A 15,161-nucleotide genomic window follows, 5' to 3' on the forward strand; every position below is an offset into this window, starting at 1 on the left:
GAGGAGGGGGAGAAGATGGAAGCCAGGGTTTTAAGCCCATAAGCTAAGGAATGCCAACTAGTTAGGAGCTACAAAAACTTGAAATCACATAGGTAATTAATTCCTTGAAAATAATGGCAGAATCTCTAGTTTAGCGATGCATAGGTTCAGAAGCCAGCGTATGGGGAATAATATAGTGGATGCTATTCAAATGAATACTGTATCAATTGTTAAAATTAAATCTGGGACTAAGATATGAGATGGAGTGAATAGGTTGTAACTGCCTGGGTAAAATCTTCCAGCTTTGTGCATATGCAATGGAAAGCAAAATCCTGCAGATGCTGGAAAATTGAAATCAAGAGAAAATACCAGAGAACCCCAACAGGTCCCATCTGGGCAATGAGAAATGGAGTAAACATTTCAACTCCATTATGACTTTTCTTTAAAACAATGAAAGCTCATTGACTATGACCTCATCAATTTGCAGAAGGTATATTTAGTGTGATAGCATTTTTTTGTGTAGAATTGCTTGTCAGTTATTTTGAAAAATAAACATTTGTTGCCGACTTATGTTTGTTGTCTTGTGCCAATGTAAATGCTGTAGATGTTCTTCTCATCTGATGTGGCTTTCAGTTTGACTGATAATTGAGGCTATTGATGAACTCTTCTAATTCTGCCTCTGCACAAGTCTAAAACATTATTGTTCAACGTAAGGACTAAAGGTGTAAAGTTCATTGAGAAGGCACTCAACAGGAACTATCATGGGTTCAAAGTGCAGACGGGGGTGTTGAAGCAGGCAAAACACCAGAGTCCATGATTTTTGTTCCTGGATCTGGATTTAACTCAATACATTGTCACACGCTAACATGAGACAGTGATATATTTATCCTGATCGTTTACATCTGCTGTGTAATGGGATTTAACTAATTGAAAGGTGATCTTAGTATAGCAGAAGCAACATTATAGTGCCATATTCAGACCAATATTAATGCAATGTGACAATAGTAGATGCCACTCTGACAGGTATAGACTTTAACTTACGTTGAACCCTTGAACCCCGAGTGAATACTTCGTACTTTGGTGCAGATTTTTAATTAAAAAGTTTTATTTTAATTGTTCAAGATGGATCACCTTAACAGTTTGGAAACTCTCGTGCATGAACATCTGCCAACAACAGAGACCTATACACAAAAGTCATGCATATTAAATCATTCAGTAATTATTGCAATACTTTTGGAATTTTTTGGCAAGCTTTACAACACATTAATTTGTTTTGTAATCAACTGTACAGACACAGTGTGATCCTGTGAAAAAAGATGCATAGACGTCACAAGGTACGTTACATTCCACGAAATGTGACTGAATAGAAAACATTTACATCCATAAAATATGGAAGACACTGTTTTAAAAACATGTGACTTGCTGTAGACTTAGCACATTTCTCATTAAACTTGTCCCATCCAAGTTTCTTTATCCCTCAATTTTCACCCCAAAGCTGTCCTTAGTACTAAGTCGCAGTAAATTAAGGATCTTTGAATTTTCTCATTATTTTCACCAAGAGCCACACATGGAAATTAACTCTTAAACTTTAGAGATTGTGAAATTTTCAATGAATTATCTACATTATACCAACCGCTGAAAACCTCCATCAATAAATCTGCCTACCCCAAGGTTTAGGATGGGACTGATGGAAGAATTTGGCTTAATACTGCATTGTATGATGTAAACTCTGGATTCCCAGTCTAGTAACATAATGAATTCAATTGCAAAATTGGAGGTAAACTGTAAGTTTACATCAAACCATAATAATAAGTTGTAAAATTGTGTGAAAAAGTTCTCACAGAAAACATCTTAATGCTTGAGTTGTTTCCCTTGACTGACCTCAATAGGATTGTGAGTTAATGAAGGGAGAACACAGGGGATCCTTCGCTATACAGTCAGAGTAAGCCAATGAGATGTATCCAGAGGAAGAATGCAGTTCAAATAATATTACATCATGTATTTTAAAGTGTAATACGTGTGACACCCAGGCATAGTAAGTATCAGAGGACAGAATTAGCTCCTTAGAGGAGAAAACATAATGCAGGAGTAGAGTGAAAGTGCACAAGTCTAAGTTATGTCTAACTCTTTTATACTGAGATGTCCAAAGGTTGTAAGTGGCACAGACAGGGTAGATAGGGAGAATAGTTACTGCGATGTGGAGAAGTCAATTGGGGCACAATTTTAAGGTAAGGAGCTGTAGGTTTATAGAGGATTTTTCACCCAGGAGTTTGTAATTCACTCCCTAAAAGTGTGGTAGGGGCAGAAATCATCAAGACATTGGGGTGAGCACTTGTATTGCTAAAGGGTAAAAGGTTACTGGCTCTGGAGAAGTGTTCACCTCTGACCATGGCAATATGGAGATTTTTTTAAGGCTGTTGTGATAGTGTTCATATCTCTGAGCCAGGAGGCCCATGTTCAGATGCCACCTGCTTGTGAGGTGTGTAGAAGGTATCTATGAGACAACAGGTCCAAGCACTGGGAAATGGGATTAGAATGGATAGATATTGGATAACCAGTGCAGATACGATGGGCTGAAGGGCCTTCTTCTGTGCAGAAATAAAGCTATGGTTCTGGTATTGGTGGATCTTCCACATCATTGGGGTCATTGATGAATTAAAGGAGACCATTTTTTGTGATCATGGGCCAGGTAATGTATTTCCAGCATTTCATTTATTCTGTTTGCTGCTTTAATTCTGATTTACTGGTAGATAAGAATCACATTATTGTGCCTGAATTGTGACATAAAGTAAGTGGGATACTAACAGCAAGTGAGAAGTATATTTAAGATTGAATGTTTTCAATTGATTGAGTTTATTTGTAAGTGTATTTTGTTCTGAAAATGCCGATAATGTTTTCAACTTCCTTGTGCTTTGTAGAATATAGTGAACATAATTTTAAACTCCATTCCACAACAATGTGGCAGGCAGGAAGCACCCAGTCTCAGGTGGAAGAGCGCCAAATGCTAGATTTGTGCAGTGTCCAGGGGCCTGGGTCTGAGACAGCCATCAGACTTATGCACGTGCAAATAAAATGCCTTCTCTCTGTCCGCTCTTATAAGATTGCACAACAGCGTGAAACCCCAAGCTGTGAAGCCCACAAACCCACTGGTTACCCCCCCCCCCTCACACACACTGATTCTCACTGTTTCCTTGTGAATGAGGAGGTCCCGCTCATAGGTGTGCCCTGAGCCACACTGTCAAGTACAGAGACTGCTTTCTAAAATCAGTTACGCCCCCCCCCACCCCCACCCCAAGCCTTGAATTTTGGGGTAATATTATTTCCAGATCCTTCCGGAACAACTTTTTTATTCCAGTTTCAGCATTCACCCAGACATGGTGATCAAGACTTTAGTTTCACACCCACTTGATACCCCTGACAGTGCGGCACTCCTGCAACATTGTGCCATAGATCTAGCCGAAGTCCCAGTGTGGCCACATTAGATGAGGTTTTTCCTTTCCTCATTAGCTTTAGTGATTGGTAAGCTCTAATCACTGCCCTCTACTTCCTCTATCCTGCTCTTTGTCTGGAATTAGGGACAAAAGCAGGTCAGAATTCAAGCTACAATGTTTGTTTTACATATCTTCATATGGATTCCCATCACTGTCTGAGGCAGGTCTAGGTCATACAATGTTCAGTAGCCCTATTTCAAAACCTCATTTGAACCTGGCACCTAGATGAAGGAAGATCAATACTTGAAATTGTGTTCTGTTTCAATTTAAAAATACAACAAGCGTTTATAGAAATGAGCCTTCATGTATTTCTTAAACCTGAATAACAAATTCAGGATTCACGTAGGAAAATCCTGCAAATTCATTCTGATCCAGGTTCATGATGAAAAGTTTGTCGGTGGGGGTGAGCTCCACTGGTTGCCGGGTGAATTCACGGTCAAAGTTGCCGGTGTCTCTGAGATTTTTCTGTCAGGAAATGAAAAGATTTTGTTTTTAGCAAATGTGCTTCTGTGTTTGGCAACATATTTCACAGCTGTCAGCTGACAGTGTAACTCTTTCTACAGTCTATCCCTCGGTGGTGAGAGAGTTGAAGACTTTGCAGTCTCAACATGTAGGAGCTCCTGTAGTAACGGAAGTGGTGTAGAATTGCTTCAATGAACATCTAGTGTGGATGTCCAGACAAGGGGATCTCCAGACTCACTGCAAAGTGACACTGAAACCAAGGGGGACGACATCGAACTGCACTGAGAGCGACTCTGTCCCATGACCTTTGAGAGGAACTACCCTCTCGATCTCACCACAACCTCAACAGCACCACCAGAGAAATATCCTAGATCATCATTCGTCCAGCTTGAGAAAAACCCTTACAAAAATGACGAGCCAAGTTCTCTGTATCTGTCCTGTTATTATTCAAGTGATGTTTCTCCTGTATCTGGTGGAAGCTGCTGATAATTCGCATTAACCTGAATAGAAATATTGCTGATTATGCACAGACCCACTCTCTGCTATGTTTAATGTCCTGAGGCCAGTTCAGCACAGAACAACTGAACGCCATTGCCAGCACCACCACCCACCAACCACCCCCATTCCCCAACTGTCCCTAAAGAATCAGGTCATGAGTGTCTGTGGAGCTAGTTTTGTACACCAGTCATTCTGGGAGGGCCAGCAGGGTGATGGGTCTGTCCTGGTCCATCCAGACCCAACAAGCAGGAATTGAGGATAGTAGGAATAATTGTGAGGCAACACCCAGACTTCCTGGGGCAACACTTGGGTACTGGCACAAAAACAGAAATTGCTGGGAAAGCTCACAGGTCTGGCAGCATCTATAGACAGAAATCAGAGTTAATGCTTCAGGTCCAGTGACCCTTCCTCAGAGCTGACCAGGGCTGTGGCTCTGTATAATAGCAGACATTGGGCAACTTGTCTCTCAGGGAATGCCAGTGAGTCTGTATGCCAGGTGACACTGGGTACACTGGGTAATCAGTCTCCCAGCGATTGACATGGAACACTGGGTCTATGTGCAAGTTGACTTTGAGAATCTGACCCCCAAGGAACAGTACTGGTGTACTGAGTACATACGCAAGTTGATTCTGGGTAATGGAACGGTGTGGGCTTTCACTGGGGCAGTGCAAATGTCACACGTCAGAAACTGACAAAAAATAAACATTAACAAACTTTTCAATGGGTTGCCATGGAGATGTCTCTGGGAATATTATTGGTTCTAAGAATCATGCTGCATCACTGACTATGAAATAGAAAAGAGAACCTTCCCTCCCTGAACCTGGTATCTGGAAGCTGTTCACCCCCACCCTCACTGACCAACATCTGCTTTATCTGACCGTATGGGTGCAGTAGCTTGGAAACATATTGGGAATTTTAAATGTAGATAGATCATTTCTTCAGGGAAATGATTTCTTCAGGGAGGTGATGAAAGATCAAATAGTTGTTTTACTCCTGTCCAGAAAAACAAACTTTATTCACTTACCTGTGCTGCTGAACTTTCTGCCCTAAATGCAGCTCTTGGTGTGACCCATTCTCTGGCCCTGCTTGAAGAGCTGGTGGAATAAGGGTCATACAACAGGCACTGGACCTTGTTTTTAAAGGCTCAGGCCATTTCAAAATTAATGGACCCTCATGCACGGATACACCAGAATACAGATTCTAAATAAACACAAACCAATGATGTTTCCAATGAACAGACTAGACAACAATCCCCAAGGAGAAAAGGGATCCTCAATATTGATCAGGAGAGAACCTCCCACCCCCAAAATCATGGATTCTGATAAATAATCACTAAATAATCAATTTAAAATAGACAGGAGTTTTCCCAAAACAACAGGCCATAATAAGCACAGAGTAGATAGCATGGAGATGTTGGGCACCCACTAAACATAGATTAGGGTGAGGTGGAATGCTTACTTGGGAAAGTGGCATTCCACAATAATCAGTATTCAACCTTGTTTGTCAGCAGAATCCCATACCCTTCTGGGCAGCATGTTTACCTCTGACAAGATAGGTCATTAATGGATGTGGACCAGTTATACCCTAACAAAAATAGACTGAACACACCTAACATAGACAGACCACAGAAAGCCCAAATATACACACGCTAGAGTGACACTGCAATAAATAACTGCCACAGACACAGACATATATATGGCAAACACAGAATAGAGCCTATAATTCAAAATAGACCTTAGTGTCCAATTAATTCAATTTGCCATAATAAATAGGTTTAAAAAGCTTACAGTTGACATAAACCAGAAAGATGGTAGCGAAGGAAAACTATAGCCTCTCAGAAAGGAATATCAGGGAAATCACAAAATAACAATAGTTCAGATTAGATAAATCTGCAAAAGAAATCATGCATTTATCAAATAAAGACCAGACATTTCAAAAGATAGGAAAATCAGGAACCACACAATATACAGATCAGAATCCTTAAGAAATGGACACCAGAGTTTACTATGAACATACATTAACCCCGTAAAGTGTAACACCCAATATTAAAGATTGCAGCCCTCCATTAATATGGATTATAATTAACAAACCCAGTCCAAGTCCTCAATTTTCACATTATAGAAACTTTTTCAAACATAATAGTTTACAAAGAACAGAGCACACAATAATGTTAGAAAGATCCATGATAAGCATAAACTAGAGGAATTAATAGAACAGGAGCCTCATCAACACAGATTATTTGTCTTTAATAACATGAAACAAAATTCTTCTTGAGAAATTAGTGGAGGTGTTTGGGGTTTTTTTTGGAGGCTCTGTTTTCTGTTAATCAAGTGCTTGTAAAAGTAATCTCCACTAGTCACTTACTAATGCCTTTCTAAAACACAAATATGGGCTTCCCAACAAATCCAGGTAAACAAAATGGAAATCACACATCAAAGACTACCCCAAAGAACACTGGATCAAAGAAAAACACAAATAAACAGATTGAAGATCCCAAAAATACAAAACAAAGAAATTTCCAAATGACACAAATCAGAAAATCTATTACAGAACAGATCCACAAAATCTGAGCCTAAAGGGGTCATAAAACAGGGGCCTCAAAATAAAATCAATCTGGAAAGACTTTGAATAAACAAAAATCAAACAGAGACATCGCTTGAAATTAAGGATCAGAAACCATCTGATAAATACAAACCAAAGATATGCCCATAAATACACACAAAAAAGACTCCGAGCAAAACAAACAAAAGGATCTGAGAAAAGAGGGATCACATCCTTTTAAGAAAAACAAAATCACAAAATTAGCAGAGACTAACACTTTCAACATATACACCAACAGCCCATCAGAATCTGTCAACGCATATAGATCAATGACACAAGCATGATCTTGTAATTAAAACATGCATTCAGGAAATATAGTCCAGAGACACCAAGAAAAACAGACCTGAGACACCATACACAGTTTGGTCCCCTTAAATAAGCAAAGATGTACTGGCATTGGAGACAGGCCAGGGAAGGTTCACTCAGTTGATCTCAGGGCTGGAAGGATTTTCTTATGAGCAGAAGTTGAGTTAGTTGGGCTGCACGCATTGCTTTTTATAAGAATAAGAGGGAACCTTCTTGAAACATTTTAGATTCTTAGGGTGCTTGACAGGATGGATCCTGAGAGTTTGTTTCACCTTGTGGAAAAGTCTAGGGCCAGAGGGCATAATCTTCGAGTAAGGGGTCATCCATTTAAACCAGAGATGAGGAGGAATTTCTTCTCTCAGCAGGCGCTGAATCATCTAAATTCCTTAATGCAGAGGGCTGGCAAGGATGAGTCATTAAATATATTCAAGGCTGAGATAGAGTTTTAATTAGTTTTATTGGGAAAAGACAGGAAAGTGGAGCTAAGGATTCTCAGAAAAGCCATGGTCTTATTGAATGGTGAGCAGACTCAATGGTCCAAATACCTATATCTTTTCTAAGGTCTTAAAAGTTTTATGGTCTTGGGCAGCACAAGTGGCTCAGTGGTTAGCACCGCTGCCTCACAGCACCAGGGACCTAGGTTTGATTCCAGCCTTGGGGCGACTGGAGTTTGCACGTTCTCCCTGTGTCTGCATGGGTTTCTTCCCACAGTCCAAAGACGTGCAGGTCGGGTGCATCGGCCATGGGAAATTATCCATAGTGTTAAGTGCATTAGTCAGAGGGAAATGGGTCTGGGTGGGTTACTCTTCGGAGGGTTGGTGTGGACGTGTGAGGCTGAAGGGCCTGTTTCCACATTGTTTCCACAGACAAGAGATATCAACACAGAGCAGACAGAAGAAAGACAGCAAAGAATCCAAAATATACAGATTAGGGATCTCAACATATACAGATCAAAGACTCCAAGATATATAGACCAGGGGTTCACTCATATACAGCTCAATCATCTCACCACATAGAGATCAGAGATTCCAAGATATACAGACCAGAGATGTCAAGAAGTATAGCTCCTGATGAAATCAAATATACAGAACAAAAACCCAGGATATCCACATATTTAACAATCATAAACATCAACATATACACATTAAAGACCCCAAGAAACACCAAGCAGAGACCACAATATAGATAGACGAGACACTTCATGATATAGACACTAAAAGTCTCAAGGTATGTAACCAGAAATCCTAAGATTTGCCACCATACCTCAAAATATAAGAATCAAAGACATAAATGCACAAACGCTCTGCAAGTACAGAACAGTACAAAAATAGACTTAAATATACAAAATATACAAACCATGAACATCAAGATGCATAGACCTTTGACCTTCAAGAAATGTGTTGCTGGAAAAGTGCAGCAGGTCAGGCAGCATCCAAGGAGCAGGAGAATCGGCATTTCGGGCAAAAGCCCTTCTTCATTCCCTGATGCTGCCTGACCTGCTGCGCTTTTCCAGCAACACATTTTTCAGCTCTGATCTCCAGCATCTGCAGTCCTCACTTTCTCCTTCAAGAAATTTAGATCAGACATCCCAGGAAAAGCAGATTAAAGACACAATATTTATAGAATAGAGATTCCAAGATACACGGAACATGATCCCAAATAGTGCAGAGCAAAAATTCCAACAAATATAGATCACAGGCCTCAACATAAAAAGTGGGGTGACCTATGAAAATATAGACTATGTACCTCAACATATATACAGACACAAACTTCAACACATACAGATCTGATTCTTCAACAGATAAATGAGAAATGTGAGGAACTCAAAAATGTATAGGCCAGAAATATTCAGAGATCTCACATTTAGACTACAGAATTGAACATATACAGACCACATACTCCAAGATATACAGATGAAAGATTTCAGTATGCATAGACCAGAGACTTCAACATATCAATACCAGAGATACTAATCAACCAAAGATATACAGACCAGATAATCCAATGTTTACAGTTCAGACACACAAGGAATTGAGGCCAGACAACTCAAGATTATAAATAGGAGCCAACAAGGTACACCAACCTAAGATCTCAAGGTATGTAGACCAGAGACCTCAAAGATATACATACCAGTTATCCAAGATGTGGCAGACCAAAAACCTAAAATTATAGAACTCAAGTATTACAAAAAAAGGACAAATTTTGTCAATTTTTTTGTTTTGCATTCATCAGTACATTTCACAACAATACAAATTCAGGGGGTAATACTATCATTTATACCTCTACCTATCAGAGTCTACTTTCCAACCAAGCAGCAGTCTTCTTTCATGCAGTATTCGGGATAGTTTTCTGCTCAACTTTGTATAATTGCTAAACAAGGAATTAGGAGGGATGAAGAGGACTATGAAATGTCCTTGGCTTTCATTAACAGGGGGATTGAGTTTAAGAGCCACGAGGTTTTGCTACAGCTCTACAAGTCCCTGGTGGGACCACACTTGGAATATTGTATCCAGTTCTGGTGGCCCTACTATAGGAAAGATACAGAGGCTTCGGAGAGGGTGCAAAGAAGGTTTATCAGGATGCTGCCTGGACTGGAGGGCTTGCCTTATGAAGAAAGGTTGAATAAGCTCAGACTTTTCTCTCTGGAGAGAAGGAGGAAGAGAGGAGACCTGATCGAGGTATACAAGGTAATGAGTGGAATAGACAGAGTCATGAGCCAGAGACTTTTCCCCAGGGCAGGACTGACTGGTAAGAGGAGTCATAGTTTGAAGATATTAAGAGGAAGGTATAAAGGAGACATCAGAGGTAGATTCTTTATGCAGAGAGTTGTGAATGCATGTAATACATTGCCGGCGGTGATGGTGGAAGCAGAGTCATTAGGGACATTTAAGTGACTGCTGGACATGCACATGGATAGCAGTCAGTTGAGGGGTGTGTAGGTTAAGTTATTATATTTTACATTAGGATTAAATCTTGGCACAACATTGTGGGCCAAAGGACCTGTTCTGTGCTGTACTTTTCTATGTTCTATGTTCTAAATAGGATTACGGAGAATCCCAAGGCATTTTATACATATATCAGAAGCAAGAGGGCATCTAGGGAAAAAGCAGGTCCACTCAAGGACAAAGAAGGGAACTTATGTATGGAGGCAGAGGAAGGAGTCAATACTCACTTTGCATCAATACTCACCAAGGACGAGAATGCTGATAAGTTTGGGGAGGTGTATGTTGATATTCTAAGGCATATCGATATTAAGAAGGAAGAGGTGTTGGGTGTCTTGAAAAACCTGAAGGTACATATGTTCCAAGGGTCAGATGGGATCTATCACAAGTACTGGGGGAGGCAACAGAGGACATAGCTGGGGCCTTATCAGAGATCTTTAGCTACAGGTGAGGTCCCAGAAGACTGGAGAATAGCCAATGTTGTCCCTTTGTTTAAGCAGGGTAACAGGGATAATCTGGGAAATTACAGGCTGATGAGTCTTACATCAGTGGTTAGGAAATTGTTGGAGAAGATTCTACAGACAGAATGTACTCGCATTTTAAAATAATAGACTTCTTAGGGATAGTTAGTGCGGCTTTGTGCATGGAAGGTCTGAATGACAAATTTGATTCAATCTTTTGAGGAAGTGACAATGATGATTGATGAGGGTAGGGCAGTAGATATTAACTTCATAGACTTTTCAAAAGCATTTGACAAGGTCGCTCGTGGTAGGCTGCTCCAGAAGATTAAGTCACATGAGATCCACAGTGACTTGGTAAATTGGATACAAAATTGGCTTGGTCAGAGCATAGTTGTAGAAGAGTGGAGCTCTGACTGGAGCTGTGTGACTAATTGTGTTCCACAATGCTCAGTGCTAGGATCTCTATTTTTTGTAATTTAGATGATTAGAAAGTTTGCAGATGAGATGAAAATTGGTAGAGTTGTGAATAGTGAGGAAGATTGTCAAAGAAAGCTAGATATAGACCAATTGGAAAGATGAGCAGATAAATGGCATCTGGATTTTAATCCAGACAAGTGTGAGGTGATATACTTGGGAGGTCAAATTCAAGAGGAAAGACAGGACCCTTAGAAGCATTAATATCTAGAAGGATCTTGGATTGTAAGTCCATAGCTGTCTGAAAGTGACAACACAATTGGATAAGGTGGTAAAAGATATGGCATGCTTGCTTTCATTGGTTGGGACATTGAGTATAAAAGTTAGCAAGTGATGTTCTAGTGTATATAACTTTAGTTAAGCCACATTTGGAGTACTGTGTGTAGTTCTAGTCACCACACTATTGGAAAGATGTGGAGGCTTTGGAGAGGGTGCTAAAGAGATTAATCAGAATGTTGCCTGGATTACAGTGTATTAGTGATAAGGAGAAGTTGGATAAAACTTGGATTGTTTTCACTAGAGTATCAAAGGCTGAGGGGTGGGGGGTGGGGAGGATGTAGGGGGTGACCTAATAGAAGTATATAAAATGATGAGACACGTGGATAATCAGAGTCTTTTCCCCAGGGTGGAAATGTCAAATACTGGGGGACATAGTTTCAAAGAGGGAGGGAGGAAGTTTAAAAGAGATGTGTCAGACAAGGTTTTTTATGCAGAGGGTTGTAAGTGGCGGGAAGATGCTGCCATGGGAGGTGTAGTAGCAGATGTTTGAGATGTATTCAGACAAACACATGAACGGGCAGGCAAGAGAGGGATATGTACCATGTGCAGACAGATTGGATTAGTTTAGAACGACATCATGGTCAGCACAGACATAGTGGGGCAAAAGGCCTGTTCCTGTGCTCTACTGTTCGATGTCCTGATGACTGCAAGACAAAGTTTTGACAAAATGTGTCTTTTGTCAGCAATACTTAGAATGTGCACTATCAAAAGACTGTAAAGATATAGATTTGAAACATCAATGTATAAATATACCTAAGGTAAGTGGACCAGAGAACTTAACATGTACAGACCATGAACTGTACAAGAAACAAAACAAAGATCACAAGATGTATACAGCAGAGCTCTAAACATAGACAAAAATAGATTAGACACTCAAGATATAGAGAATGGACACCTCAAGAAATATGCACTAAAGATACTTCATTATGCAAACCAGACAGCAAGAGACACATACCTGTGACCTCAACATTTACAGACCCAAAAATATATATCCAGAGATCGCAAAATATGCAAACACAAGATATAGAGACCAGAGACCTAACATATAGATAACACACAACTCAAGAAATACACACACCAGATACACTGTGACATACAGGCAGGAGAAACCAAGAGATACATATCCAAAATCCTGGAATATATAGACCATAGATTCCAAGATATCCAGATCTGAATTTTCAAAATATATAGACCAGAAACATCAACAAATATTGTTATGATCCTAGTTATTATTAAGCAAGTTGGAGCGCAGAGTTAAACTTGGTTTGATGGACCATATGTTTTACTTGTGTAATTTTACTATGTGGGTCAGTCACTAAATATATCCATAAGAGACTACCAATGTACTTTTAGTAAAAGAACATCAAAGTTTATTACACAAAAGAACAAAAACCTGAACTGTGCCATTCTAGCCAAGAATTATTTGAAAGGTCTTATTACAAATATCAGAACTAAAGATTCAGCCTCTTAACCATCAAGAACAACCTTGCAGATACTCAAAGCTCAATGAAGGGTCACCTTTTCACTTTAAAGTTTCTTGTTCAGTTGGCTCAGCTGAATTGTTTTCAGCGAAAGCCTACATTCACTGATACTATTGGTACACTGGCACTGACGCTCAATTATCCAAAGGACACGGGATGGGAGTATTTTGTTTGGTTAATCAATTCCGGATAATCGAATGCCAGATAACATTGTTTAGCCAAGCATCGGGACCTTGCAATCTTGCCAGATAATCCAATATTTGGATAATTGAATGCCGGATAATGGAGGTTCCTCTGTATTTAGTTAGTGTCTCTTCCTTCGACCCTGAACAAAGTGCTCACACAGCTCACTTGTTTCTTAACATAGTTTCCTTATACTCCCCTTCCACAGCTATGTATTTCTGGAGGTTTTCTCTTCCTGGCATTAAGCCATTCAGGTCTTCTTTTTCCCTGATCATTATGGAAGTTGATAAACTACAATGTTACTTTTTTTTTGTTTTCTGAATGTCTTCTCTCTCTGAAAGATACCTGCAGTTTCATAGATTTTCTAGATGATTCTGTCTTTCTGAAGAAAGGTTACTGGACTCAAATTGTTAATTTTGCTCTCTCTCCACAGATGCCACCAGACCTGCTGAGTTTTTCCAGCAATTTCTGTTTTCGTTTCTGTCTGTTTCTTTGTGTCATACAACAGCTTGTTGCTGGGCAACAGACCCTTCTTTTCGCATTTACCTTTGTTTCTAAGGCACTGATCTATTCACCTCAACAGTTTCAAAAGCCTCACTGAATTGCATGAAAATAAGTTTTCTGACAATTCTGTACCTGACTCAGGACTCAGAAATCAGAAATGAAATAAAACTATTTCACTTCTTCTTAACATACACTACATAGAAACACAAATAAAAGTTAAAGCCAATTCATGTTTCTGTCCAAGTTAGAACACAAGTTCTCAAATAATAATATATTGTGAACCTTCAACACATTACAGACCAGAGAATGCAACATACACAGACTGCACATGCAAAGATATACAGACCAGTGTCCACAACATATATATAAAACAGAAATATTAAAAGATGTAGACTAAAAGTTTTGAGATATGCAGGTCACACAGCCTCAGAGAAACCACTAAACAGATGAAAGACATAACATATACCAGAGACCCAAAGATATACAAAACAAAGATCTCAGCATGTTTGCAATTTTTGAGAAGATTTGTAGCTTGGGTTGAGGTTCAGGTTGTAAGTTTGCCTGCTGAGCTGGTAGGTTTGTTCTCAAACTTTTCATCACCATGCTAGGTAACATCATCAATGAGCCTCCGGTGAAGCACTGGTGTGTCTTACCCACTCTGTATCTATGTGTCCACAGAAAGACACCACTTTGACTGGGACAACACATACATCCTAAGACAGGCTAAACAGAGACACACATGGGAATTCCTAGAGACCTGGCATTCAAACTGGAACTCCAAAATTAAACTAATTGATTTGGATCGGATTTACCAACCTCTGAGAAAAAGAGTCGGAAATGATATCACCGACCTTAAGAGATCAAGACACACAAATAGAAAGTGGTACAGAACACCAGCGCTTCACTGGATGCTCACTGAAATTACCTAGCATGGTGACGGAATATCTGAGAAGAAACCTACCAGCTCAGCAAGCAAACTTACAATCTGATCTCAACTTGTATTCTGCCAAGTGGATGAGATCCCAAAACATACGCCCTAGACATTGCAAGATATAAAGGACTGAAATTTCCAGATATACAACCAGCCAACCAAAATGTAAAGAGTGAAGCATCAAGTTATACAGATCCAAAGAATACAGACCAGAGATCTCAACACGTGCACATTTGAGACATCCAAGTATACATACCAAAGATCTCTACATAAACAGACTGCAAGACCCAAGATATACAGACCAGAGATCCCAAGGTATTTAGGGCTCAGATCTCTACACATACCGTGCAGAAATGCCAAAATGTATGCATCAGCAACCACAATACAGGCAGAGAATTCACAATATAATCCAGAGATCTTAACATGCAAAGAATAATGATTTCATTATGTCCTGTAAGAATCTCTTAACATATACAGACCATGGACCCACAGAAATACAGATTTCAATATATGCAGGCCAGACATTCCAAAATATTCAGGCCAAATATTTTAGCAAATGCAGACCAGAG

General features: G+C 39.7%; 1 protein-coding gene across 1 annotated transcript in view; it reads right to left on the bottom strand.

Moving 5' to 3' along the window:
- Positions 1-1,064: 1,064 nt before the first annotated feature.
- prkcba (protein kinase C, beta a) overlaps positions 1,065-15,161 on the bottom strand; it is a 287,734-nt gene continuing 273,637 nt past the window's right edge. Inside the window, exon 17 of the mRNA XM_072559144.1 lies at positions 1,065-3,935. Coding sequence (XP_072415245.1) covers positions 3,783-3,935 — 153 coding nt within the window. The 3' untranslated portion in view covers positions 1,065-3,782. The remainder of the gene's footprint in view (positions 3,936-15,161) is intronic.

Source organism: Chiloscyllium punctatum, chromosome 40 (genome assembly GCF_047496795.1).
Source record: "Chiloscyllium punctatum isolate Juve2018m chromosome 40, sChiPun1.3, whole genome shotgun sequence".
In the NCBI taxonomy this organism is placed as follows: domain Eukaryota; kingdom Metazoa; phylum Chordata; class Chondrichthyes; order Orectolobiformes; family Hemiscylliidae; genus Chiloscyllium; species Chiloscyllium punctatum.